Raw genomic sequence first — 26,625 nt, 5'->3', positions numbered from 1 at the left:
TTCTGACAGCTGCCTCTCCTGTGTGAGGGCATAGACCTCTTGTTAATCCTAAGGCTTTCAGTCACCTTAGGTAAACTTAGCTTTATAGAAGGCAGTAACTACTAGATATAGCAGAGCAGAAAAATAAGGGTGATAGTTTAGCCAATAGGAGTGATTATGAAGACAGTAAAACATGAAGTAGCCAACTGGAAGTGACTGAATCAAAAAAAAACAACGAGATGTGTAAAAGCTGAGTTGGGGCTTTCCAAAGACAAGGGATTAGATGAAGATTAGATGCCGGAAAGTCAGCATGCATTATTTCTTCCCTGTTTATAGTAAAATGATATGATCTATGTAGATACCTGGGGTATATTAAGTTACTTTATGTTAAAGGAGCATTTGGACCCCTTATAAGAGTGGAGTCCATTCTCTCTGTCCCAGGACCTATGTACCGGGACCCTGATGTGCTCTTCCCAGACCTTTGGTCACTGAAGTGGGACAAGATAAGTCAGCCTTCTGCCCTAATGAGCAATTTTTAGTGTCCTTGGAAATCATTTGTACTAATGGTGTTATTTATTTTCCCCTTCTTGTTTTCATACTATTTTCATGCTCTGCATGTGCTTTTTTGCATATGTCTCCTATCACCACAGCCAGTGCATTTACCACATCTCATATGTTTGCTTCTTGTCTGTTGTACTACATGAGTGAAATTATTATGTGTTATGCTGGAAGGCTTTGGCTCTTCAGCCATTCCTCTTGTGAATGGCCCTGAGCAGATGGGGAGGAGAAGGGTGAGGGTGAATTATGTCATGGGGAAAAGAAGCACCAGCCAAGGCAAACACAGTGGATGGCCTTGCTCCACGGCTTGCCCAGTGGGAAAAGGGTTAGTGCCTGCTGTGGTGATTCCACCTCTGTCTCTTCTGCAGCCGTGCAGCGATGAAAGCACAAAGCCTGATCTTTGATATCAGTGGAGATGGGAATTTGCCTCGGGTGACGGTCCTGTGCCCAGTCCTTCACAATAAGAGAGGGAACCCTCTGTTGCTCTTCAAGAAGTTGTTGCTGGGTGATTCAGAAAAACTCCCTCTAGTCCTTCATAACAGTGGCATCATACCTGTCCAGGTGAGTATCTGCCATGGGGCTGCTCTGGTCTGGGAACAAGTGCTTGTTCCATGAAGAAAAGGTCCCAGAAAACATGGTAGATGTGGAAGCAGGTCTTGGGAATTCTTTTTAAGCAACTGACGGATGTCTGTTTCCAGGAAGGGAGTTTCAGAAATGCGATATTCTCATCAGCCTGTCCTTTTCAGTTAAACACAACACCAGAAAGTTGGTGGGGTACTTTTCCCCCATCTCTCTTCTCACGTTTTGGTTCTCGTGTGGGCACATACGATGTCCTAGCTACATTAGATTGTATTTGATCCTCTTTTACTGCAACTTAATTAATCTCAGTTGTAGTTTATTCTGCTCATTACTTTTAGTACTTTCTGTCCTTTTTGGTTATATTTTAATTACATCCTAATGCCTCTGAACACTTTTTTTTTCCCCTTCCTGTCTGATTTTACTTGAATTTCATGCTAAGAGCTGTGTGTGAAGGGAGAGGCTGCTGGGCTCCCATGCTAGACCAGCAGCAGTACAATGTTAATCCACATGCCATCCTGTACCCACACCAGTGTGGTCGTATTCTGTGTTCCCTTTCCTCAGCTGATGATTGACCTGTTGGATGAAGGGGGAGTTTTCTTCTTGAAAGCCAGGCCCACCACACACTGTATCTACCAAGCTGCAGACATGAAGGAGGACTCACCTGAAGAAGGTAAATTCATAACCATGAAGTGTGGTCATCCACACAGGTAAAGTGTTTGCCCTACTCTTGGCTTGTCCAAACCACAGCCAGATGTTAGAGATAGTTTCTTTCCTGGGGTGCTCTGTACCCCTAGTTTTTCATGTGGACTCTTTGCAGGGTTTCCTCCTATCAAGTTTTAGGAAGTTTTTCTGTTCCAGACATGGTGGTTTGAGCTGTGGGGGACTATCACTAAGTCAATGCACCAAGGTCTTTGCTGCATGTGGGAAATTAACATGAAGTTAACAGTCTGAATGGAGGCAGCCCTTGAGCCCACAGCCAGCCAAGAAAAGCCAAAACCACTCTTTGACTCAGATTTATGTATGGCAGAAGCTGGCTGCATGCAGTCTGAGTGAGAGTTGGGTGTTAACCTGAGATTAAGACACTTAAGCAGTGATATGCATGGTGGTGTTATAGTCTTGTGAACCTAGCAGAAGAACATTGTGAACACTGTGGAAGAGCCTGCAGTTAGAGGCAGCTGAGTTTCAACCTCTTACCCCTGTTTATACCCCATGTATAGCTTTACCACTTGTCTCTGATTTCCATTGTCATGTAGACAGGAAGCCTCACACCGCTGCCCTGGTCCTGCATCAAGGGGAATCAGCAGAGTTTGATGTGCTTTTCAAACCCACCCTGGCACAACGTGTGAAAGGGAAGATCTACCTGTCAGTGGTGGACAACCCATATGAAGAGACCAGCATTCAGCTGTTAGGTGAAGGCTACGAGGATGACTTCACGCTGGATAACATCCATGGACTAGTGTCAGACAACAAGGAGGAGAACACTGAGAGCAATCTGGAGGAAGACGTAATTGAGGGTAAGAGAGGAGAGGCTGCTAAGATGAAGCAAGGAACAGGAAAATACACATCTGCTCACACTGTGACAGCTCAGGTCTGGTCCAGCCTTTGGGAGCAGCTCCTGTTGCCTTTTGTAGCCTGCAGAGCAGCCACACATAAGAACACAGGGGAAGATCCTCTGTCAATGGAGAATCTTGCAGGCTAGCAGGGAAGGGTCAGAGATGCCAGCATTCAGCTCCTATCTCTGAAAGGAGGTCTGTTAGCCCATAGTCAGTTATTGAGATGAAGACCATGTGTGGTAATTTGTGTCCTCTGTGTAACCGGGCCTGTGCTGTTGCCCACTGGACCAGGTAGCCTGTGAGAATGCCAGCTGCATGCACAGGCACAGTGCATACTGTACAGCTGTCTCTCTGCACAGCACAGCCATGGGTTTAGGGATGTGTTGGGGCATATTCCTGAAAGTGGCAGGATGGAGAACTGCATCTTCCAGAAGGAGAAAGGTTTGGAGAAAGGAAGAGTGGGATATACGCATGTCTGTGCATGTGAGGGGTCAGATGGACCTCACTGCATGCTGAGATCTCTTGTTCTTATTCTTAGCAGCTGCCAGAGTGGAACACATCCAGTTTGGGGACTGTCACATCGGGACACCCTACACCGTGACCTTCACGATCAGCAATCGCAGCAAGGTGGAGGTGCTGCGGTTTGAGTGGCTGGTAGACCCCCCATTCCAGTTCTCCCCGCAGGTGAGCTAGGACAGCTCTGCCTTTCCCTGTTGCTCAAGCCCTACCCAGTGGTTTCCTGGGAGCTAGCGGGAATCACCATAGACTGGTAAAAGGAAGTTTCCAGTGCCATGTAGGAGATACTATCCCTGACTTTACTGGGGCACAGCCATCAGCCCTGCAGTAAAGACTGTTACAGGATGCGGCATCTTTTTTTTGTACTTTCCTCTGTCAAACCTCAGACAAAGGCACAGTAAGATGCAGGTTCCTGGCACAGCTGCTCACCAGCTCAGTCCCTTTGCTGTCAGTCCTGCCCTTGCCAATGATTCCAGTTTGGTCGTGGCTCTCTGGTTCTCCGTAGGTGGGACACCTCCATGCTGGCTGTGCTAAGGACATCACAGTGACCCTGAAATCAGATGTCGCAGTTGCCTTCAAAATGCACCCTGTGAAGTGTAAGGTTGTAAGAATCGCCTTCCAGCTGCCACCAGAGGAGGTGATGGACTGGGACGACCACCTGCACACCATTGAGTGGATGGATGCCAGCAGGGACTCAGCAGCCACGTGGCCTGTGAGAAAGGTAAGAAATACAATAGCAAAAGCTACTGAGCTTCTACAAAGAGAACTGCCAATGGCAGCAGACTGACATCTCTGCTGGCTAAGCAGCTCCTGCTTCCTCCTTTATTTAATACATCCCATGAGGTTAAACAGCAGTGCATTTTAGAGGAGAAGTGGATGCACAGTGGCCTGACATGCTCACACAAGATGGGGAAGTCTTTTGGAAAGAGATGTTTAGCTACATGCAAACTATCAGTCTCTGCCAAAGGCTGAAGTGTTGTAGCCTGTGTTTAATGGGAGGTCACGCTTTCTGATTTCATTGCATTTTATGGTGTTAAAGTGTCTTATCTGATACAGTGCCTTTTCACCAAGGAGTTAAATTCACTGTGCTCTGTCTCTCGGAGAGCAACATTAGTGCTCTTCTGTGTATGCTGTGTAACCCACCAGCGTGTTGTGTGTGTGCTCTGAGCTCTGTCTGCATTGACACCAGAGATTTTGGTTGTAGTCTCTGTATCATATGGGATATCTCATTATGGAGCAGCCCAGGCACTGTAGGACAGTCATGCAGGAGTCTGGGTGTCATCTCCAGAAACTCTTGCTTCTACTGTCATTATTGTCAAACATACTTACCCAGTGATGGTTCTTCCCTAGTTTCTGAAGCACTGTAAAAGCTGTTAACCAGACTTCTTCCTCATCAGAGCTTCAGCAGTCAGAGACCTTCCTAAGGAATTCATTCCAATCCCAAAAATACCTGTCACCCAGCCCCCACCACTGTGACTGTTGCCCAACATGACATCTGGAAGGCGCTTTCTCATAAGACAAGAAGGAAAAGGTGCTTTCTAGGTTTGTTCAGTCTTGGAGGTCTCCATCCACAGAGCTCCTGCAGGGGAACTTATTTCTAATTTAGAGGCCTTCTGAGATTTATAGGGGCCAGGAAAAATGTCAGACACTCTACAGGAATGAAACACAGGGACTGATACCCGGTCATAGTCCCCATGGGCGTACACAGTTGTGGTGGTGATTGCTTTGATCAATAGGTAGAAACAAATAGGCAACAGAAGGGTCAAATTTTGTCATCTTTCAGGCAAAATAAATGGGAATGGTCCTTTCTAGCCCCTGTATGTGATTTTAAGGCCAGGAGACTCCCTGCTCAGCCTGGCTTTCTGGGTTTTGCTTAATGATTCTTCCCTTTCCTCTATGGAGGTGATCAAGACAACCCCAGAACCAGCTCACACTGTCCTGGAGAAGAGCAGCCGTGAGGTGGAGCTTCACCTCAGTGCTGTTGTTGACTATGCTGAGTTCCAGATGGATGTGGACATGATTCAGTTCAAGGAGACCTTGCTCTTCCAGACAAGGACAGTCACGTGAGTGCTGGAGGCCAGGCAGAGACCTGCAAGAGGGAGTTGCCTTTCCCAGGGTTGACCCAGCATCTGCTTCCCCAAAGATGTGCTGTGCTCTCTGGTGGCCTCTGCTTTTCCTTCTAGTCATGGTCCTGTGCCAACAGAAGTTACACTGACATATTTATTGCTCAGCCACTTCTTCTAATTCTTCTAAAATCTCTTCTAATTTCTAAGGGGCTGACTGGCCTTGGAGGGGGGTGCTGCTGCCTGCTGGTTCTTGAGGTTTCAGTTTCCACGTATCCTGGGGTCCTGGGGATCTCCCACATGTGGATCTGAGTCCCTTCCTAGAACTTTTTGTGCAGTCTCACCTGCTGTTCTTCCCTTTAAACAAGTCATTTATTGTTTCATCCTTTCCGGGTCCTGGCTAAGTGCTGAGGCCCACATATCTGCATACAAAGCCAAGCAGGAGATGGTAGACACCATGCTGCCAAGACATGCCAGGAGAGGTTCTGCTGAGAACAACCATGGTCTTGCTTTCTTTCCATGTTGCCTGTCCTCATCTGCTTAAGAATAAGTTTGCAGTCAAAATAATGTCAAACTGTGATATAAAGACCAGAATAAGACCCTTGAATTAACCTCCTGGGCACCATGTCTGCCTTTTTGTCTTTAACATCCAAACTTTAAAATACCTTGTCTTGGGGCAGCCCAGGGCAGCAATCTAGATGAAACAGAGACGCTTGATGAAGAAGATGCTCCTCAGCATAAGGAAAGGGGTACCGGGAGTCCACCATAAAGCATTACTTTTCTACTTGCTTTGTAGTTATTGGATGCTTTCTTTTTATTTCTTTTTATTTATTCTCTTTCTGAAAAGCAGTTTCCAGCTGTCTAATACAGGGAATGTGGCCCTGGAATACACCTGGATGGCAACTGTGGAGGATGAAAGATCAGTGAACCGTACTGGGGAGCTGCTCCTGTCCAATCTGAATGGTAAGGCACTTGCTTTGGGTGGGAGCTGGGCATGCCCAGGGTGTTTCAGTTGGTAGCTGAAGGCTTGGGGGGAAGACTGTGCTACTTCACCCCAAAACATGAATTGCTTTTTCATCCCTGTCCAGGCATCTGATTTTATCAGCATCTCCCCAGCTGCAGCTGTAGACTTTCTCCTTGTCCCCCTCTCTGCCTTTCATACCCTCATATGCTTGCTCTGACACTTGTAGTCTGCGTGGGAGCTGAGCCTGGGTCAGGACTGGCAACAGGAACATGAGGGCAGCTCTTTGAAAAGTCTCTGAGACTGGGAAAACTGATGGTGTAACACTAAGTTAGCTGATCTGTATCACTGTCTGTGTGTGATCCCCCAGTCCAAAGCAAATGCAATGTCACTGTCTAAAACTGACCTCCTAACTCGGGCACAGAAGTGTTGCTGCTGGCAGAGACCCTGCTCCCAGCATGTTGGAGCTCAGTGGTGGGGCTGTGACTCATTAACTCATAGCAATGTCCTTGTATCTGAGTCTTTGTTTTCCTTGGGTGGCTGCAAGGAAACAGGGCTGTGTGTCCAAGAGGTCTCATCATAGAATCATGGAATAGTTAGGGTTGGAAAGGACCTTAAGATCATCTATTTCAACCCCCCTGCCATGGGCAGGGACACCTCACACTAAACCATGCCACCCAAGGCTTTGTCCAGCCCTGCCTTGAGCACCGCCAGGGATGGAGCATTCACAACTTCCTTGGACAACCCAATTCCAGTGCCTCACCACCCTAACAGTAAAGAATTTCTTCCTTATATCCAATCTAAACTTCCTCTGTTTGAGTTTTAACCTGTTACCCCTTCTCCTATCACTACAGTCCCTAATGAAAAGTCCATCCCCATCATCCCTATAGGCCCCTTTCAGACACTGGAAGGCTGCTCTGAGGTCTCCACTCAGCCTTCTCTTCTCCAGGCTGAACAGCCCCAACTTTCTCAGCCTGTCTTCATACGGGAGGTGCTCCAGTCCCCTGATCATCCTCGTGGCCCTCCTCTGGATTTGTTCCAACAGTTCCATGTCCTTTTTATGTTGAGGGCACCAGAACTGCATACCAGAAACAGGATATAGGAGAGCAGTCAAGCCTTTTGTTTCCTAGCATGGAAAGCTTTCTGATGGTCAGGGTGAGAGATCTCAACCAAAGTTCTTTGTGCTCTGAATATGCTTATCTCCCTCCCCTGGGGTCCAGGTGTTGACTCTTCCCCAGCACAGGGTGCCCTCATGCTGGAGCTGGTCTGCTGGACTGCAACATTAGCTGTCTGGTTGTTAGTTATGAAAGCCTCAGAAAGAGGAAAGAAGGAAAGGGTGTGAAGGACAGCAGCACTGTTCCCCAAACCCTTTTCTCCACCACACACAACAAGCAAAGCTCAGTTCTGCAGGACTCAACACTGTCCTTAATGCTAAGTATTGAGGCTGGCTGGGCTGGGATGTGAAACAGCACCCAGAAATTCTCACAGATGCTGTAACACAGGTATCTCTGTTAGATCCTGGACATGGTTTGGGAATGAATGCTGGCCAGAAGTGGTCCTGCAGAAGATGTTTGCATCTAGCTCCCCAGTCCAGCATGGAGTGAAGCAGCAGGCTTCTGTCCTGGGCCCTTTTGATTTGCTAACATAGACGTAGCCTTCTTGTCCACCATCTGTATGTCTTTACAGAGTGATGTTCAGTGGTGTGTTTTGATTCAAGCAGTTCTCTGGGTCTCTGCAGGGCCATTTCACTGTGTTTGCTGCCCCCCACCGTGTTCTCCCACCTGTTCTCCTGCCTCTCCCCAGGACTTTCTGGGATTATGATTTAGCGAGCAGTATCGCAGAAGAAAAACACAATCTGGACACTCTGCCTGTTCCTTCAGTGGGAGCCCTCCTGCTGAAAGCACTTGGCCAGAGACACTCCAAATGCATCCCAGCTCCATTCTGTCCACTGCAGCAGGAGGCAGAGTTGCTGGGAGCAAAGGATTTTCTTCTTGAGAGATGTCATGCTTCTTCCTTACCGCAGGGGATTCTCTCTCCTCCACTTGTGGTACCTCTGGGAAGCTCCATCCCAGCCGTTGTTCAAGTCAGCTGGACCATGAACTGGAGCACGTCTCTTCCTCCCTGAACTCATCTCTGAATGCCATCAGTAGCAAGTCGCCATTCTCTGTCGAGCCCCGCAGTGGCACCATCCCTGTTGGCCAGAAGCAGCTCTTCCAGATGAAGTTCTCTCCAGTGTACGTGGGGGACTTTGAGAGCTGTATGCTCTGCAGGTAGGAAATGTCCTGGCACTTTTCAACTCATGCTACTGATGGATAGTCATGGTTGTGTCTCTGGGATGGGTGAGGTGAGAACCTGTGGACAACCAGCCACAGAGAGATAGCAGAACCAATCAACATGCAGGAGTAAAGATGGTCATCCAGCTTTGGTAGAAGCAGGTATGGAGGCACTGGGAAAAGATATTGCATGAATTATTAAGCTCCTGTAGGGATCTCTCTAGAATGAGAGGACAAGAAAGGCTACCAAGGGGCCAGCCAGTCCCTAGCTGTGCTCCCTTATCAGTCAAGCATGACCTCCTTATCTGCAGAGAAACCTGTGCACTGCAGTTGATCTTCAGACACATCACTGGTTATGTTTGTGCCATTTTTTCTGTCTCTGTGGCAGGGAATGCAGTTCTGTTTTATTTTCTGCACAGTACTTGCATGGAGAGAGGGTGCAACAGTACGTGCTATACAAGGAGACAGGCAAGCAGCTGGCTGGCTGGAAATGTTTACCTGGCTAATATCAGTCCCTTTCTTCCTAGTATTCCTAACCTGACACCAAACCAGAAGTGCCCAGAGGTGGCTGTGAAGGGGAAAAGTCTGATGACAAACTGCCACTTTGAATTAGAAGACTCTGATTACCTCACAGCAAACAGGCGCAACCCAAAGTTGCCGGGCCCAAAGGAGACAGTGTTAGATCATAACACAAGAGTGATTGAGTTTGCGGCAATTGGGGTGTGCAGCAGAAGCAGCAGGTAGGTGTGGGCATGGCTTCTCTGGCTGATGGTCTCCCAGTCATGCCCCTTATCCAGAGAACCTCTCCAGCTCCTCTTCCAAGCCCCAACGTACATCTGTACCTTGTCTGTGATCTGCTGACCCTTGGCCACCAGTCTGTCCTGGGCCTGGAAGAAACTGGTCAGTGAAGACCAACTAGGCAGTTTTTGGTTCTCTTTGTCCTTTTCCTCAATAGTGTGGGTCAGTCTGGGAGGACCATGTATCCCAAGCTTCTGCTTTGTGGCCAATACAACCTTTGTCCCTCCAAAGAACATTCTTGCTCCTTTGAGATTACCAATTGGACAGGGTCAGCAAAGGCTGCAGCTACAATAGAGAGCACCATTCTTCCAAGAGACTCTTACTGGACTTGATGTTACCGCTTTCATTTGATCTTATCGATTCAACGTGCAAGAGTTTGGATAATTTCTTTGCTAATTTCTCTGTGGATAGCTATTAATTTTTAGTCACCTGAGACACAAACAAGGTTCCTAGAAAGCAGGTGAAATGTCTGTGCTCCCAGCGTGGTTCCCAGTACCAAATAACTCCTTCCAGATGGTGTCCAGGACTGTCAGTTCCTGATGCGTGCTAGAGGACAAGAGTTGTTCACGTCCCAACACCACCTTAGTAGTCTATTTTGTTTTGTGTTCCCAGGACATTCACAGTTACAAACCCAACCAGTTCTGCATACTCCTTCCAGTGGACTTGTCAAGACCCTGAAGCTCCACGAGGACAAGAGGCTTTCTTCTGCCTCACAGAAAGAGGTCAGATCCAGCCAGGGAAGAAAGCAGAGGTGGGTGCAGAAAATTAAGACGGTAGATATATAGCTTCACTACACATGTGTGCCACTTTAGCACTGGATATGTCTACACTACTGGGCATCCCCTCTCACTGTGAGCTTGCCAAGACCATGCAGAAACCTTTGACTGTAGTGTAAATGAGCTGGCAGATGAACCTGTTCTCACCCTGTACCCCACCTCTGCCAAGCTTTAGGCACAGCTGCCTATCTCTGAGCTCACAGCAGCATAAGGTTCCTTGGGTTTCTTGATGGTGTAAACTGCACACACACACACTCCTTGCCCTGCCAAGGGCAGCAACTTTCCTTCATTTACCTCTTTCTTTCACAGATGAAGTTCCAGTTCATCCCACAGCACCTGGATGTGACGGAATCATTCTGGATCTTTAAAGTCCCTGAGCAGAACATTTCAGTCCCAGTTCTGTTAGTGGGCAATGCGAGTGACCCACTTGTGACTCTGAACAGATCTCACCTGAGCTTCCAGTTGCTGTTAATCGGTGAGCACCATGGTTATACCTTGCATGCTCAGATGTGGACTGCTCCAAGGGTTTAACACTGCTGTTGTTCCAGCAGGCTCCAAAAGGGAAGCTGGAAATAGAAACAGGTACTTCTAAGCACATCATCCAGCTCCTGGCACCCAAATGTATGAGGGGGAGGAAGGCATGTGTCAAGGACAAGGCATGTGGTTGCACCTGTTCTCAAGAGGGGATCTGGGGGAGGCAGGGGAGTCCAGGGGGTCCCCTTGCATGAAGAAAGGTTGCAAGAGTGCATGCTGTACAAGAAAGGTTTCCATATTGGCATTCTGAGTGTGCCATGCTGCAAGTGATGGTCCTCACTGCAGATTGCGTGCTGTGCTCAGCTGGCAGGCAGGAGTCCAAGGGGCAGTGGTGGCCCAGTGGCCAGAGGAACAAATGATTTTCAGCAGTTACTTTGTCCTCTCCCCAGGGCACGAAGTACGCCAGACTATGTATATGATCAACAGTGAGAAGGAAGCCTTCAGCTTTGCTTTCAGGGAAAGCTCTCTCTTCTCAGAAGGATGCAAGGCCTCCATGAAGGTAGAGCCCCTGAAAGGCTCCATCGGTCCTCTTTCGAGGTAAAAGAGCTCACTGGCCACATTCCCTCTCCTGCATGCCAAACACTGCACTGCCATTTTGCTTTTGGGATTTTCCCCCTTGGTAGTCACCAGGTGCCTCTCAGCAAGAGCAGGCATCTGCCTTGTTTCATTCCTTTCCAGTTGGGACACTCTGAAACTGCAGTTTTCTTGGTAAAGTGCTTGTGTCCAGGTTACCCTAGTCTTCTAGGTTCCCTTCCTAGAGAAATTCACACTATAGATCTTCTAGTTTTGATGACAAAAGCATGTTTTGGGGGTTTAACCCTGTGATCTCTTAAGCCAGTAGCCTTAAGTGTGCAAGGTCTACTCTGTTCCCTCCGTTCCTTTAGTGACAGAGCCCACCACGCATGGTCTGTGCAAGACCACCAAGAGGAGCAAAGCACACAAGCAGCACTACAGGCACCATATAAGCCCATTGTGGGAGTACAGCAACAGACTTACAAAACTAGCTGTGTTTCATAGGATCCCCTGTTAGAAAATGGATGTTCTTGTAGACTGCAGCCGTGGCTTTCAGTCAGACATGATCATGAGTTCAAGCAGTGTTAACAGATCACTAGCTCATCTGCTGATCCACTGTGGATGTCCCTGTGCCCATTCATGGCTTGCTCTGGGGTACAAAGAGCATGTTAGCTCCGGGCAGTTTTGCTATGGCTTAAAAGATGCTGAAATTTTGCTTTCCATGGGGTGTAATATAAGAGAGCATCCTATATCAGTTACTGTGGCTCAGCTGAGAAGTGGTAATTCCTCAAATCTTTGTAGTTTGGTTGTGTTTGATCACCTATCCAGAGATTACTCACAGAAATTACAAAGAGGCAGTTTGGTGGCACTCATGTTGTACAGCTGTCATAGGAGCTGGATGATTCTTCTTTGGAAAGAGGATGTTACTCTTGTCATACAGATCAGAGAGACTGGGGGTCTCTGAGTACCTTATTCTGTGTTTGGGACAGAAGCAGGCTCTCAAGGCAATGCTGCCCTCCAGGACATGGACAGGACAGTAAAGGTAGTGTTAGCTGCTTTGTTGTATCCTCTGCTGTTTCATTGCATGGAATCATCATACTCTAAACAGCTGTCAGCACGGAGAGTAGAAGCCCCTGGAAGGGCAGAATGCCATTCCTGGTTTCTTCCAGGCCCAGGGTCTCACCACAGCTGTTGCACAGCTGCTCTCCCATAGAGAAGGCAATGTGGGGCCAAGAAAGCTAAAAGATAGTGAACGGAGCAAAAAAGGTCTTTTCTTCTCAGGCTTCCCATTACAGTCTCCTTCATACCAACAATAGAAGGAGAGGTGGTCTTCAACCTCAAGTGTGATGTCAAGAGAAAGACCCAGCCTCTCTCCTTGAACATCAAGGCCACCAGCTACAGCATGAATGTCTCTGTCGGGTGCCAGGACAGCGATGGCCATGTCACTGAGCTCAGTGCACACAAAATCAACATCATTGATCTCAAGGAAGTGAGTAGCACTGGTTCCCTGAACCATTTGCTCCACAAAGCCCTGCAAGACTGCACCTTAACCAAAAGCTTTGCAGACAGTTTTCAACAAGAGGGAAAGTTCTTCTTCATTTATGGGTACAATCAGGTCTCAAGAGGGAGGGAGATGGATCATTCACACAGGTCATTAGCTGAATGGGAAAGATGCCAGAGCACATGAGGGAGGAGCACTTAGTGGGCTGGTCAGCAATTGGTGTGTGCTCCAACCCCTCATCTTCACCACCACCTCCCCCACAGGTGCAGCTAAATGAGAACATCAAGCGCATCTTCAGCATCTGTAACAACGGCAGGTTCAGCTTCACCTTCACATGGGAGCTGTGCGGTCCAGCAGCCTGTCAGCAGGTCCTCACCATCACCCCTTGGACAGGCACCCTGCAGGCAGAGGAGAAAGCAGAGTCCCAGCTAGCATTTCACTCACAAAAGATGTGCTCTTTGAAGGATGTTAAGCTGACACTGCGGGTGAGGACCAACATTTAGTAAGGGACCTTTGCCTTCCCTATGCAGCAGCTTGGCAGCAGGAGCCCAAAGCCAGGGGTGAGCTCCACCACTAAAGAGCCTGAAGGAGGCAGAAGAGGCTCCTGCTGCTGAGATAAAGAGTCTGACAGCTTCAGAATGGAGAATTTTACTAAGTGTTTATCTGGGAGCCTTTTGGGAAGCATGTTTGTTCCAGAACATATCCACTAGGCTCTCTCTATCCCTAATTTGGGAATGGGAGGAGGGGGGGCCTACCTAGATGTGCATGGGGATGGAGCTGTTTCTCCTTACCAGGCCTTTCCTGAGCCAGGTCCCACAGCTCAGAAAGGTCTTGCCAGCTCGTGGCTGCACAAAGCAGAGATGTGGCTTTCTAAAAACCTTTCCCTGGATGTGGTTCTCTAAAAACCTTTCCCTGAGAGGGAAGTAAGCCTTCTACCTTCAATTTCCATTCTGGGAACAGAAATCCTTTCAGCGTTTGCTGAAATTCCTTCAGCATTTGCTTTTTCTTACTGTCACTGCAGCCAGCTGTCCCCATCATCTTCCTCAGCTGTCTCTGGTGTTTGTGGTTGCAATTCCCTTATTTTCAGCTGGTTCATGCTGTCTTTCACCCCACCAGATCAGCAAGGGTCCCACATTTACCTGCGTGTTCCTGGCCACTGTGGTAGCACCTGCTGTCCACTTCTCCACCACAAAACTCAACTTTGGAACCTGCTTCATCTACCGTGCTGGGATGACACCTGCCCAGCAGACCTTTGTCATCACAAACAAGGCAAACAAGGATATGAGGTAGGACTTCTCCACACGCTCCTTCAACCCTTGCTTAGCACGTCCCTACTCTGTGTCCTCATGACCACTGTGTGTGAAATCCTGAAGATACAGGGAAAGGATGTGGAAGAGCCTCAAGCAGCCCTGTTGTTGTTTGAGCACACACAGGCTTGTGACACCTCTGTTCCTCTTTGCTGTGCTTTCTGCCAGTTTGAACTGCTTGTTCAGCAACACTGTGCACCTCAAGGTGGACTTTCCAGTGTATGTCCTATGCCCAGGAGGGACAGTGGAGGTCCCCGTCACTTTCTATCCCAGAGAGGTTGCATCTTACCGTGAACTCATCCCTATTGAAATCAGTGGTGTGTACCAACAGACCATTGAGGTCCGAGGAAGAGGCATAGAAATGAAGGTGAGATTAAATCCAAATCCTAAAACTGCAGGTAGCAAGCAGCCAGCATCACTTTCTCATTTTCCTCATCTCTTCCCCGGCCTACCATGTTTTGGTTTTCTACCATAAGGGTGGTAGAAAGCCCTTTCTCCTTCTGTCCTTTCACTTTACATTAATCCTTCCTGCTTCAGGTTGATGTTGTGGAACCACAAGGAAAAGTAGTGAACCTGGGAGCCCTCTCCATTGGACAGACTGTGAAGAAGATTGTCATCATAGCAAACAACAGTGCTGCCCCTCTCACTTTTAAGCTTAGTCTCATGTCCACCATGCCAGAGCTGCAAGAAGCTGGGGTAAGGCCCCTTCCTTCACTGGAGAGCACTTTGGTGTGCCGGCAGGTAGCTATGAACTGCTCTGGGCAGGAGCTAGTAGCTAATTACAATCATGTCCTGTCCCGTCTGCCTGTGTGTGCTATCCTGTCCTCACTGCTTGGACTGCTCTGCCAGCAGATACTTGCAGTGTGAATGCCTCAGTTGAGCTGGGTGTCAGGACTCCCCTAAGAGCCAGAGGTGAGGTGGTACAGTTCCCCTAGCCTGTTTTAGACACATACATTAGAATGCAGCCATGTATTTTTGATCTGGAAAGGTAAGGGAGATAAATGAATTTTTAAAGATTAAGAGTTAAAAGCACTCTTGAAGTTTGCATGAAATTACTTCAGAAGACATAGTTCAGCTCACCATGGCCAGGTGGACACATCACAGGAAAACACCTTTGGTGTTACCTAGGAATTCATATGTGGGAATGAGTGGGACTGGGGCAATGTTGGTGGGGACAGAACAGGAATTGGAAGGCTCTTCTCTGACTTTAATGAGGGGGGATCCACATCTCAGTTGCCAGATGAAGCAGTCTCCACTCATTTTGTTGGGCAGGTTCTCTGCGTTAAGCCCACTAAGGAGCTAAACCTGAAGCCCAGAGGAGACACCTGCAAGGTGGAGGTGACCTTCTCTCCAAAGCACCGCATCCAGCCGTTCACCGAAGAAGTGATGTTGGAGTGCAGCGGTCTGGTGCACTCTCTTTTTGTGGTGCGGGGCTCCTGCCAGGGCAGCCAAGTGAGCTTGGACCAGGACCACCTCAGCTTTGGAGCTGTGATGCAGCAAAGCTACACAAGCCAGCGCGTAGTCATGAGGAACACAGGCGACATAGGAGTCAAGTAATGCAGAACCCCATCCCCTCTGAGGGCTGACAGCTTGGATAAGGGTTGCATGGAGCTGTAGGTTGCCCAGATAGTTCCCCTCTGCTTTTCCGTCCCAGTGGAGAGTCATGCATCCAACATTGTGCAGTCAGGCCTTGGCAGTTAGCAAGGGGGTACAACCAAAGGGGATACAACCAGAAGCTTCTTTACAGATGAGCACAGCTAACTCTTGCCCAGCCTAAAGTCTGATTGCCAGGTGCCTCAGCAGCATGCCCAAGATGTGGAAAATACTACAAGAGACTTACAAACAGCACACAAGCCTCCCAAGTTGCTAATCCTTCTTTCCTGTTCTTGTGCTTTCCTTGGCAAGGTTTAAGTGGGACATAAAGAGCTTCAAGCCGGATTTCCGCATCAGGCCCACAGAGGGTTACATCTCCCCAGGAATGGTTCTCCCTTTTGTTGTGACCTTCCGTCCCTCAAAGCTGGGTCAGGCTGTCCAATATGATGGGCTGCAGTGCTTCATCCAGGGCAGTGAGCCACTCCGGCTTACTCTGGCAGGATGCTGTGTGGAAGCCCCTGTGATCAAAGAGGTAACTGGAGCAGAGACAGGATGGATCCCATCCCACCTGTACCCCACCATTTGCACCACATCTCTCCCAGGGCAGGGACTGGAGGACACTTAATGTGCATGGACTCACTCCTGCCTGGGTATTCTAGAGAGCTGAGAAATCCGCTGGGCAGGATTCTCAAAATTCCTGAGCCCTGTTAAAGGTGCTGTTCCTCCAGTGAGCAGCTCAGTTGTGCTTGCTCTACGCTACAGCACCTTTGCCACAGGGATACCCTGCAGGGCTTTTCTAAAACACTCCCCACAGAGCCATTTTGCTATACTCCCAGAATTGTACATCCACAGCCACTCTTCTCCATGTTGGAACAGGGGAAGACATTCAGCACTAGGACTGGGCAGGGCAGCTGCATCAGGCTCCTGGGGCACAGGGATGCAGTGGGGAGGACTCGTGGCCCTCACAGGCATTGCAGGACAGGGAAGCTTGGGAAGTGTTGCCTCCTAATCCCAAAAGAACATCCAAACTGCTTTTCAGCCTGCCCACAAAGGGGCTGTGCATCTATAGGTCTTCTCCTTGCACAGAAGAGTTTCCTTCTAGGACACCCCTTTTTCTTTCACTCAGCATGTGAAAGGGTTTTTCTCCCTTCTTTAAGATCAAATAACTTGATTTACTACAAAAGCTGTGGCCCAACTGGAAATTTTGCATGTGACAAGGAAGAACTGCTCTCTGTGCTTCAAGTCCCAGTGTAGAGCCAGTGTGAGAAGAGTGGAAAGGGTTCCTTGGTGTGACCATGCAGCCTCTCTGCTCCTCTATTGCAGACTCTGATTTTCACATGCAGCGTGCGTGAGAAGCAGAGCCAGACCATCCTCCTGTCAAACCCAAGCAATGAGGCCTGGACTGTGCAACCCATCATTGAGGGGGAGCACTGGAAGGGGCCTGAACTTTTCCATCTAGAAGCCAATCAACAAAAAAAGCCATACAAGGTCACCTATGCACCTCAAACCATGAGCTCTGAGAATATGAATCATCAGGTACGTGAGCTGTGCCAGCATGCCAACCCTCACGGGGTGACCCTCATAGTTCACCCGGCTTTGGACAGGAGGTTGGACAAGATGACATTCAGAGGCCCTGTCCAAGCTGAAGGTGTCCTGTGTGATCTCTGTTGGAAGCTGCTTTCCTGGTGACTAGAGGCCAGGCACAGGGAAAGGGCAGGTGGGAAGTCTGGACTGACTACTAACCGTGTTGGAGCAGCTCACCTAAAAAGCCAGGCTTTCTGAAGGTCCAGGAAATGAAGTTTGTTCGGTGCAGCTCCTGATCCCTGCCTGTGCAGCGTGGGGGGGTCTCAGTCCCTATGGACTGAGCAGGCTCCCCAAGCCCTGGCACAACCAGCCAGCACCTCTGTGCTGGTGTCCTTTTCCCTTTCACAGGGAGCAAGAAGGGCAAAGCTACCCTGCAGTTTCTCACTGAGCCCCTGGCCATGAGCAGTTAGGTGGGAAACGACACCAAGGGCTCTCCTGACATCCCCTTCAGTAGTATAAGAGCTTGGAAAGAGCCATTCCTGCAGAACTCAGGCTGGGCACATGGGGATGACCAACCCATTTGTTTCCATAGGCAGTATTTTTCATGACAGACCAGGGATAAGCTGTAAATCAAAGGGGTCAGTTCAGAAAGAATTTGGGGTGCTGGAGCTGCTGGGGTCCTTGTCCCACTCCTGCTGACATTACCCTAGGCAAGAATATAGGCCAGAGTGGAGGTCACAGACTTCTGGGCTCAGTCTCCAGGGTGCTCAGCAGAGCCAGACCCTTTAGGGTTACATGTGCTCAATACCTCTTTAACGTACAGTCTTGCATGAGGAGTGTTGCAGTTCTCAGCTGTTCTGAAGGCAGAGGAGATGCTGCTCCACAGACAGGTGACTGTGACCCATTGGCACCGAAAATGAGTATGGATACAAGCTTTTCACGGCCCACCTGGCTGTAAGCTAGCACCCTGTTGTGCCAGCTTACAGGCTGCTCCCTTGACAGTAATATTGGGGCTAATCCCAGCACAGCTGGGGCAGTACAGTTTAGCAGGGACTGCCATCCCCCTCACTATGGTTGTCCCTGCATGAGCACAGGGCTGGCAGCGGATGTGCCCAGGTTAGTCAGGCAAGTAAAAGAGTGTTGGGATAGGCAAAACAGTTCTGCTGCAAGGCCACTGTGTCTTTGCTTTGCCCAGAGATGCTGCTTCTGTGTCCTGTGGCTGTGGCAGCCCAAGCGGGTACAACGCTGCCATCTCTCCTGCACAGGACAGGGCTGCAGTTACAGCTCTGCCAGCTGGACTTGCTCAAAGCTGCTCAAGTGACAGCCTGAGACATGGGACTGACCAGAGGTATTCCAGAGCCAGGAACTGGTCCAAACAGAGCACAGGAGAGCTCACTTTTGCTCTGTCTTGTCTTCTAGGGTTCCATCTTCTTTCCGTTGCCAGATGGGGTGGGCTTGTACTACTGCCTGCAAGGAACTGCTGAAGGCCCGGAGTGTTCAGGAATCATTTCCCGGCAGGTGCCATGTAGAACTTCCCACACTGAGCTCATCCCAGTCTGCAACTGGCTACACAGGCCCCAGACGTGAGTTCAACCCAGGAATTCTTGCCCCATCAGCAATCCCTGCAGCAGCACTAGGAAAGAACCTTCCACTGCATGGAATATCCTTCCTGAAAGCTTTTTAATCTCTTTGGCCATTTTTGGCAATAGGTGCCTATGCACTACCCATGTTCTGCCTACACAGACCCATCCTGGACGCCTTGCCCCTAAGGGGGATAAAAGCTGACTCTCTCTCCCTGAGGCATTGAGGATGAGAGGGGCAGTGTTGTATCTATGTTTGTCCTTCCCATTGACCTTCACTGTGTCCTCTCACCCACAGGTTTCTTGTGGTGATAGACATACTCAAACCAGAAAAGCTGGAAAGCAGTTTTGTGCTGCAGGGGCTGGAACACATTGATGTGCCAGGCTCTGCCAAGAAGGACTACCAGCTCACGTTCCTCTCGTACAAAGAAGCAGTCATTAATGCAGTGGTAAGTGTGCACTGCAGGCTGTGTGGCCCTTCAAGGAGCTGGTGGCTCACCAAGAAGGTACACACCTGTTCGTACCTTGACACGCCCACTGGTGGGATTGTAGGTGTCCTGGGTGGGTACTAAAGAGCAGGCATCTCTCCACACACCCCCTAACATGATAGTTTCTGTGAGGGTCCCACTGCTGGGTACAGGTGAGTCAGGACACTGGTGAGCTGGAAGCAATGGGGTAATCAGGAGCCTCTAAAGGAGAAAGTAGAAGAACTTGGGGTCATTGGCTGACAAGAAGCTCAACATGAGGCAGCAGTGTGCACTTGAGCCCAGAACCACACCCCCCACCATGTGCTGGGCTGCATCCCCAGAGTGTGAGCAGCAGGTCAAGGGAGGTGATTCTACCCTCTACTCCTCTCTGATGAAATCCCACCTGGAATACTGCATCCAGCTTTGGGGCCAGCATAAGGACATGGACCTGCTTGAGTGAGTCCAGAGGAGGCCACGAAAGATGATCAGATGCTGGAGCACCTCCCTGTGAGGAAAGGCTGAGGGAGCTGGGCTTGTTTTGCTCTGCAGAGACCTTAGAGAAGACTTCCAGTACTTGAAGGGGCCAAAAAGAAAGCTGTGAAGCAACTTTGTACAAGGGTATGTAGGGGTAGGGATGGCTTTAAGCTGACAGAGGAGAGATTTAGATTGGATATTGGGAAGAAGTTCTTCACTGTGATGGTGTTGAGACATTGAAGCACATGGCCCAGAGAAGTTATGGATGCCCCATCCTTGGAAGTGTTTAGCACCAGGTTAGATGAGGCTTTGAGCAGCCTGATCTAGTGAAAGGTTCCATGCAAGAGGGATGAGAACTAGATGATCTTTAAGATCCCTTCCAACCCATACCATTCTAGGGTTCTGTGAAATACTACACATGCTTTCCCCCAGTCTTGCACTCTTCCTCTGTGGCTGCTCACAGCTATTCTTGAAATCAAGGTGTTGTGCTTGACAGGCTCTTTGACCTGGCTAAGCACAGCTGGTATATTTCTACCTGCAGAATCACAGAATCACAGAACCACAGAATTGTTAGGGTTCAAAAGGACCTTAAGATCATCTAGTTCCAACCACCCTGCCATGGGCAGGGACACCTCACATTAAACCATGTCACCCAAGACTCTATCCAGCCTGGCCTTGAGCACTGACAGGGATGCAGCATTCACAACTTCCCTGGGCAACCCATTCCACTGCCTCACCACCCTCACAGTAAAGAATTTCTTTCTTATATCAAACCTGAACTTCCTCTGTTTAAGTTTGAACTCATTACCCCTTGTCCTACCACTAGAGTCCCTAATGAAGAGTCCCTCCCCAGAATCCCTATAAGCCCCCTTCAGATACTGGAAGGCTGCTATGAGGTCTTCACGCAGCCTTCTCTTCTCCAGGCAAAACAGCCCCAGCTTTCTCAGCCTGTCTTCATACAGGAGCTGCTCCAGCCCCTGATCATCCTCATGGCCCTGCTCTGGACTTATTCCAACAGTTCCATGTCTTTTGTATGTCGAGGACACCAGAACTGTACACAGTACTCCAAGTGAGGTTTCACAAGAGCAGAGTAGAGGGGCAGGATCACCTCCTTCGACCTGCAAAGGTCCTTCTTGGCAGAGAAGCACTTCCCTTTTTCTCTGATTCAGGTGACCTTCCTCAATGAGGAGACGAGGGAATACTTGTTCTACATGGTGACTTACAAGGCTACCGCTTCGGAACCCATCAGCACTGTTGAAATTACCACCGCTGTTCGGCAGAGAGTGTCCTCCACCGTCAAGGTGGATAACCCTCTGTCTGTCCCAGTAATGTTTGCCATAGACTGCAAAGTGCCCGACGTCAGTGTTCCCCCACAATTCACTGTTCCTGCAGAGTCAGAGGTAGGAGCAAAGCTCCTCAAGTACACTCTCACTTCAGCCTTTCTGGGAGGGGGTGCTCTTGATTGGTGGTGCCCTGAACAAACCATCTGGGGCTTCTTTCCAAGGGTGGCAGCTCCCATCTGCTGATAGTTTAGAGGGAAAATAGTGTGTGAGAATATCCTTAGTGGGAATCATCCTGTGCTGGTGGAGTCTGTTTTGCTACCGCTTGTGATAACGCTGCCATCAGGCCTCATGTGGCAGGTCCTTGTGCCACATGCTCTTTATTTTATGTGTTTTTTCAGTTCATAGTGGCTGCAAGGCATGCCTCAGCCCACCGGAGGGTGCCTTTAGCATGGATTGATAGGACATGGTGTGTGCCCTGGGGCATTATAGGGGCATTTTAGGGTGGGAAGCTTCTGGGATAGTGCTGGAGGACTCTCAGTTCTTGGGGACTGTACCGCAAGTGAACTGTCCTCCTAGATGCAGCAAGGCTGTGCCCCAGAGAGAAGGAGTTGGAACAAGAAAGGCAGCTCAGCCTTCCAGCATTGTGTGAGCACACCAGGGAACAATTTCCCCCATCCTAGGCCCTGAATTCACTGTCTCTGCCTAACTCAGTGGCTTTTCCTCTCATTCCTCTTAGGCTGATCTTGTACTTGAGTACCAGCCCCTGAAAGTGGGTGAGAGCACAGGGCGCCTGGTGCTCCAGAGCAGCGACTTGGGCTCTTTTTACTACAACCTGCAATTGAAAGCCATCATGAGCAGGCCGGAGAAGCCCCTCTACTTCTGCATCACACTGGGCTCTAGTCAGACCATCACCACAAAAATAATGAATTATGCCCGGCAGAAGACTGAGTACCTCCTCCAGGTGAGCCTGGGCTGCCAGGGCTCTGGCTGGGAGGCAGCTCCTCTGGCAAGCACCAGCCCTCTCTGCCGAGGGGTCCAGCCCCTCTGGCTTGGTCTGGCGTAGGTGGGATGGCCATGTGAGTCCGGGGGTCTGCCCACCAGCACTGGGCTTGTCCCCAGATGGACTGGCCTCCCTTGCAGAATGCTCTCTGCTGCCCTTGTTGGAGGTGCTTTTGCAGGCTCCATGGTGTCTGGACTTCCACCTTACAGCCCAAGTAAGGCTTCTTGGGTTTGGATGCAGGGCTATCCCTGCTTGGCACACTTGGACAGTTCTCATGCCCATTCAGCAGGGGAATGCTGTGGGTTGGACACACAAGTGACAGGATGGGGACAGGAACCACAACCAGTGTGATGGCAGGGGACCATCGGTTTCTTCCTGAGGTACTGACTCAGCTTTTCTGACCCACCCCCTCCATGGTCTCTTTTCTCCCCTGTGCAGACCAATTGTGCTGACTTCCAAACAGAGAAAACCATCAGTGCGGCCCCTGCCAGCCCCAGGGGCTCAGAGCTGAGCGTGGAGGTGACCTTCGAGCCCTGCCAACTGGGTGAAGCCAGAGCCATACTGCAGCTCTCCTCCCCGCTTGGTGGCGATTACAGCATCCCGCTTGTTGGCCTCGCCCTCCCACCCAAGCCTCAGGGCCCCTTCCCCATCAAGGCTGGCACTACCATCTCCATCCCCTTCAAGAATGTCTTCTTCCAAACCATGACCTTCCAGTGCACGGTGGAGCACCCAGCCTTCACCGTCAGGGCCCCCAAGAGCTTGCGTGCCAAAAAGACCATGCCCATCACCGTCTCCTTCGCCGGCAGCCCAGCTGTGGATAGGGCTGCCGTCCCCAGCAGGATGGTGGTCTGCTGCCCCGGGGGGGCTGGCGTCTCCTGGGTATACTACCTTCGCGGCCTTCCCGCTGCCAAGGGACCGGTGTCCCCCTTGAGCCCTAGCTAAGCTGCTTCTGACAGCGGGCGCTCGGTAGTTCACTGAGGGTCCATTAACCCTGCGGCGCTCGGTGCGCAATAAACCAAGCGCGCTCCTTCGGAGCAGTGGGTACTTTGGAGGCAGCCTCTGCGTCGCCTGGGGGCGCCCTGGAGCACGGCGGTGCCGGAGGGTGCAGGGGCCGTGGCCGCCAGCGTGGTGCGGGAAGTGAGGGACGGCGGGGAGCGGGAACCGGGGAGCGGGCGGTGCCGCTCCGGAAGACCCCAGCGCACCGGTGCCGAGGGGATGGAGGACGGAGCGGCACCGCAGGGAGGGACTGGGAGCCCAGCGGGGCCGCCTGCGGATCGCGGGGAGGCAGGAACCGGCCTGTAGTGCTTGGGTGGATCCCGCCGTGCACCGCGGAGCTGCCCGCGGTACGGAACCGGGTCGGACAGGCTCCCCGGGTGATGGGGGCACCCAGGGGAGCGCGGGGCTGCAGGCCCGGAGCCCCAGCAAGGGCTCGGGTTACGGTGGCTGTGTCAGGGTCAGTGCCCCCCGAGCTGCTCTGTGTCTCCCATCCCCATACATCTGTCCCTGAAGTTTATTTTCGAGCCTGTCAGCTGCTGGGCGCTAGCGGGTCAGGGTATGTGTTCGGCACCGGAGCTGTGCCTGCGAGCCCCGCGCTGATGGCTTTAGCAGAGCGGCTTACAGCTCCCGCGACGCTCCTGGGGGTGGCCGGCTCCGGGTTAGACCTGACCGGGGCTGGGGGACACGGGGGTCTCTCCGGGCAGCAGGCAGGAGCTGGCGCTGGGATGGCCATGCCTGTCTCCCATCAGCCTGCTTTGCTTAGAGCAGGTTGAGAACAGAGGTGGTGTCAGCCGTTTGGGGAAGAAAAGTTCATAAACATCTTCTGTAACAACTTTCCTGGATTTTAAAGTGGATGACAGGCCAGTGGCAAACCCCTCTACCGAGTTAGGCACTGGAAGCTTTCGCATCTTCATTGAAGGCTAAGGTAAAGATGCTATTTAGGCTGAGATTTTGGGAAGAGTGGGTCCATGGGATGGGTAGAAGTCAAAGCAAAAAGGGAAAAAGACAGCGTTGCATTGGCCGGGAATCGAACCCGGGCCTCCCGCGTGGCAGGCGAGAATTCTACCACTGAACCACCAATGCTCCAGCTGTTTGGGGTATTGGTTGCACCTCTGCCTATATGACTACCTGCACCTCTGCCTGCACAGTTGCCCCTGCCTCCAGCGGCTCTGCTGCAAGGGGGCTGGTACTGAAGGGCCATTGGGTGACCCGGGACCTTGAAGCGGTTGCACGGGCTGGAGCAGGGTTACAGGTCTCTTCATTTAAGGGCAGTTGATGAGTTAAATATCCCTGGGTTCCGAGCTGTGACTTCCTGGAGAGGAACAGGTATGGCTTATGGAAACCTTGTGTGCTTGGAATATCAGCTGAAGCGGTGTATGAGTGGCTGGGAAGGTCCAAAATCATGGTGCTGGGCATTGGTCTGGTGGGTCATAATACCATACCGGCCAGTTCTCTGCTGCTGTCTTATGCTGTATTGTGGGTACATGACCCTCATAACCCACCATGTTGGAGAGGGTGTTTAAAGACCTGGTGACTTCTCTGCAAGCACACAGCCATGGTGAGTGGCCCTTGAGTCTGTCCTGGGCTGAGAGTCCACGAATGGTGTAAGAGGCTGCAGGCTGGGAGCAACAGGAGGGCAGTGAGCTGCTGTTGGACCTGAGCAGGGAGGAGGAGGGAGCTCTGGTTACACTACTGGGTTCCTTCATCGTTCCCCATTTCAGTACCACTTTCTTTGGCATTTGTTGTGGCCAAAAATTCGTTTCTGACAGCTTACTGAAGATGAGTTGAGGGAAAGAAGAGGAAAGGTGTTTCCCTAAATGCTTTTTTAATTGTATACTTTTTTTTTCCTCTCAATATCTGAGTTGGTAATCCAAAGTTGTCACAATTTGGCAATAAAATGCCCCAAATGGTGACTGCTTTGGCCATGACAAGTACGTTTACTCCAGATGGTAAAAGTGTCCAAGACCTGTCTGGTTGCCCAGCTTGTACATATAGCAGTTCCAGCTCGAGCATAGCCTTCTTTATGATGCTGTACATCTGGGGAAGCGGTTCTTTCCCTCAGTGACACTTGTTTTCACTCTTAATTGCTGCCTAACTGACATGGCCAGTAAGTCACAGATTGTCTCATTTTCAGGTCAGCCCAGGCTGCTTTAGCTTTCTCCATTTGTTAAGCCAATTAACGGCCTTCTCTGGGGTCACTAGTATGTTACAAGGATATAAGGTTGTTAAGATTTCCTCTGTGCTTCTTGTTTCTTTCTGTTGCATACCCGAATCCTTTAGAACAGGGCAGATATAGTTCAGAGCTTTAGGCACGCTTTCCTTGCAGCAGCTATTTGTGCTTTTCCTGTTTTTTCCCAGTACATACCAAAGTCATCCAAAGTGTAAAAGCTGGCAAAGCAGTTCAGGTTTCATTTTGTCTGAGTGATAGTTCTGGGCAGGTTTCACCACGCTGCAAGCCTAGCCTCCATTTTCAGAGGATCTCAAAGTGATCTACAGAGATTGATATTAAAATTGATACGATCATCCTACTTAAGGCAGCTGTTCTTTGAGATGCAGAAAACAACCCTAGATCAGCTAGATACAGAGTAGAAAAAGCAAAGTAACATCAGGTCTCTGAAGGGGAAGGGGGGGAGAATCTTCTGCTAGAACTAGGTCAACACTTTCATAGACTCATCCACTTCTGGAAATACTGAAGGTGATTAACTATAATTTATAAGCTTAATTTGAAAATGATTTTCTGTCTCCAAATAGCATGATTTTTGTTTGGAGATCTGAAAGATGTAAGCCCTACACAGTGTGGGAGTTTCAAAAGCAGAAATGTGGAAAGCTAAGTTATATAATAAAATAACAGAGGAAAAGGTATATACGCTGGCTGTGAATTGGGAGTAGTGTGTTTTCTGGGAAGTTTTGTGCTGCCTCTTAAAAAGTACAGGAGAAGAAACAGGATGGGATGTCCCTGCCCGAAGCAGGGGGTTTGGAAGTAGATGATCTCAAAGTCCTTTCCAACCCAAACCATTCTAGGATTCTATGATTCTATGATTCTATGAACTAATCTAACTCAGTGTGGGACAGAAACCTGGCAGCTATTCCGATTTTCCACTTTGAGACAAGGATTATCATAGGCATTTTCTATTAAAAACTCTTGTTTCAACAAGTCAAACAACTCAAGTATCCACTGTTTATGTAAGAAGGGTGTAGGCATTGTGAACCTCCAAAGGGTGGAACAGAGATTATAAAGTCACCCAGTGGGATCTAGTAATGTCAGTGCAGGACCTAAAACCACAAGATTAAGTAGGATTCACTGTTAGGAATTTTGTAACCGGTACTTGACTCTCCTGGGATTACAGTGTAAAGGAGAATAGCTTTATCCTTCTCCACAGTACCTGATTTTGTCAAGTGTATCAACCTTCGGGAAAAATGCCTTGATGAAAGGTGATCTATGCAAGCAAACAGGATGCTTTATTTGCTTGATGATGCTTCCAGTGGAAATCATCACTATTAATATTAGAAGATGTACTGTGATCCAGAGTGCTCGCTATGTCAAAGATATCATCTCAGAATAAATCTCTGTGGACTAGGCTGGAGTCCCAGGTTAAACCTGTGCACATTAACTTTGCATGTTGACTAATGTTCAACTCTTGGAGGGAGCTGACAGCCCTGTCTGTGAAACACAGAGCACAGTCCAAACAGATGCTAATCCTGTGTGAAAAATGAGGCAAGATTTCTTAGGCTACATCTGTGTTAGTCAATCAAACAGTTCTGGGACAAACTGGCTTTATATTCTTACCTTACATCTG

General features: G+C 49.8%; 1 protein-coding gene and 1 non-coding gene across 2 annotated transcripts in view; one reads left to right on the top strand and one right to left on the bottom strand.

Annotated features, from left to right (window-relative positions):
- The window catches only part of LOC133279001 (hydrocephalus-inducing protein homolog), a 106,759-nt gene extending 83,876 nt beyond the window's left edge, over nt 1-22,883 (top strand). The window contains exons 61-85 of the mRNA XM_061472342.1: nt 906-1,098; nt 1,678-1,786; nt 2,370-2,630; nt 3,208-3,353; nt 3,691-3,906; nt 5,088-5,248; nt 6,099-6,211; nt 8,233-8,479; nt 9,010-9,222; nt 9,893-10,031; nt 10,366-10,531; nt 10,980-11,127; nt 12,385-12,592; nt 12,868-13,089; nt 13,721-13,890; nt 14,080-14,278; nt 14,449-14,607; nt 15,184-15,464; nt 15,817-16,036; nt 16,828-17,040; nt 18,448-18,611; nt 18,907-19,057; nt 20,719-20,949; nt 21,569-21,793; nt 22,271-22,883. Of these exons, the coding sequence (XP_061328326.1) occupies nt 906-1,098; nt 1,678-1,786; nt 2,370-2,630; nt 3,208-3,353; nt 3,691-3,906; nt 5,088-5,248; nt 6,099-6,211; nt 8,233-8,479; nt 9,010-9,222; nt 9,893-10,031; nt 10,366-10,531; nt 10,980-11,127; nt 12,385-12,592; nt 12,868-13,089; nt 13,721-13,890; nt 14,080-14,278; nt 14,449-14,607; nt 15,184-15,464; nt 15,817-16,036; nt 16,828-17,040; nt 18,448-18,611; nt 18,907-19,057; nt 20,719-20,949; nt 21,569-21,793; nt 22,271-22,774 (5,059 nt within the window). The 3' untranslated portion in view covers nt 22,775-22,883. The remainder of the gene's footprint in view (nt 1-905; nt 1,099-1,677; nt 1,787-2,369; nt 2,631-3,207; nt 3,354-3,690; nt 3,907-5,087; nt 5,249-6,098; nt 6,212-8,232; nt 8,480-9,009; nt 9,223-9,892; nt 10,032-10,365; nt 10,532-10,979; nt 11,128-12,384; nt 12,593-12,867; nt 13,090-13,720; nt 13,891-14,079; nt 14,279-14,448; nt 14,608-15,183; nt 15,465-15,816; nt 16,037-16,827; nt 17,041-18,447; nt 18,612-18,906; nt 19,058-20,718; nt 20,950-21,568; nt 21,794-22,270) is intronic.
- Nucleotides 22,884-23,840: 957 nt separating this feature from the next.
- TRNAG-GCC (transfer RNA glycine (anticodon GCC)) lies at nt 23,841-23,911 on the bottom strand. Its single transcript has one exon. It is a non-coding gene; the product is annotated as a tRNA-Gly (tRNA).
- Nucleotides 23,912-26,625: the final 2,714 nt, after the last annotated feature.

The sequence above is a fragment of the Pezoporus flaviventris genome, unplaced genomic scaffold (genome assembly GCF_033815535.1).
Source record: "Pezoporus flaviventris isolate CSIRO_AGI_PZ_B2104156 unplaced genomic scaffold, CSIRO_AGI_Pfla_v1 ptg000070l, whole genome shotgun sequence".
Lineage (NCBI taxonomy): Eukaryota > Metazoa > Chordata > Aves > Psittaciformes > Psittacidae > Pezoporus > Pezoporus flaviventris.
This window is presented reverse-complemented; position numbering and strand designations above follow the sequence as displayed.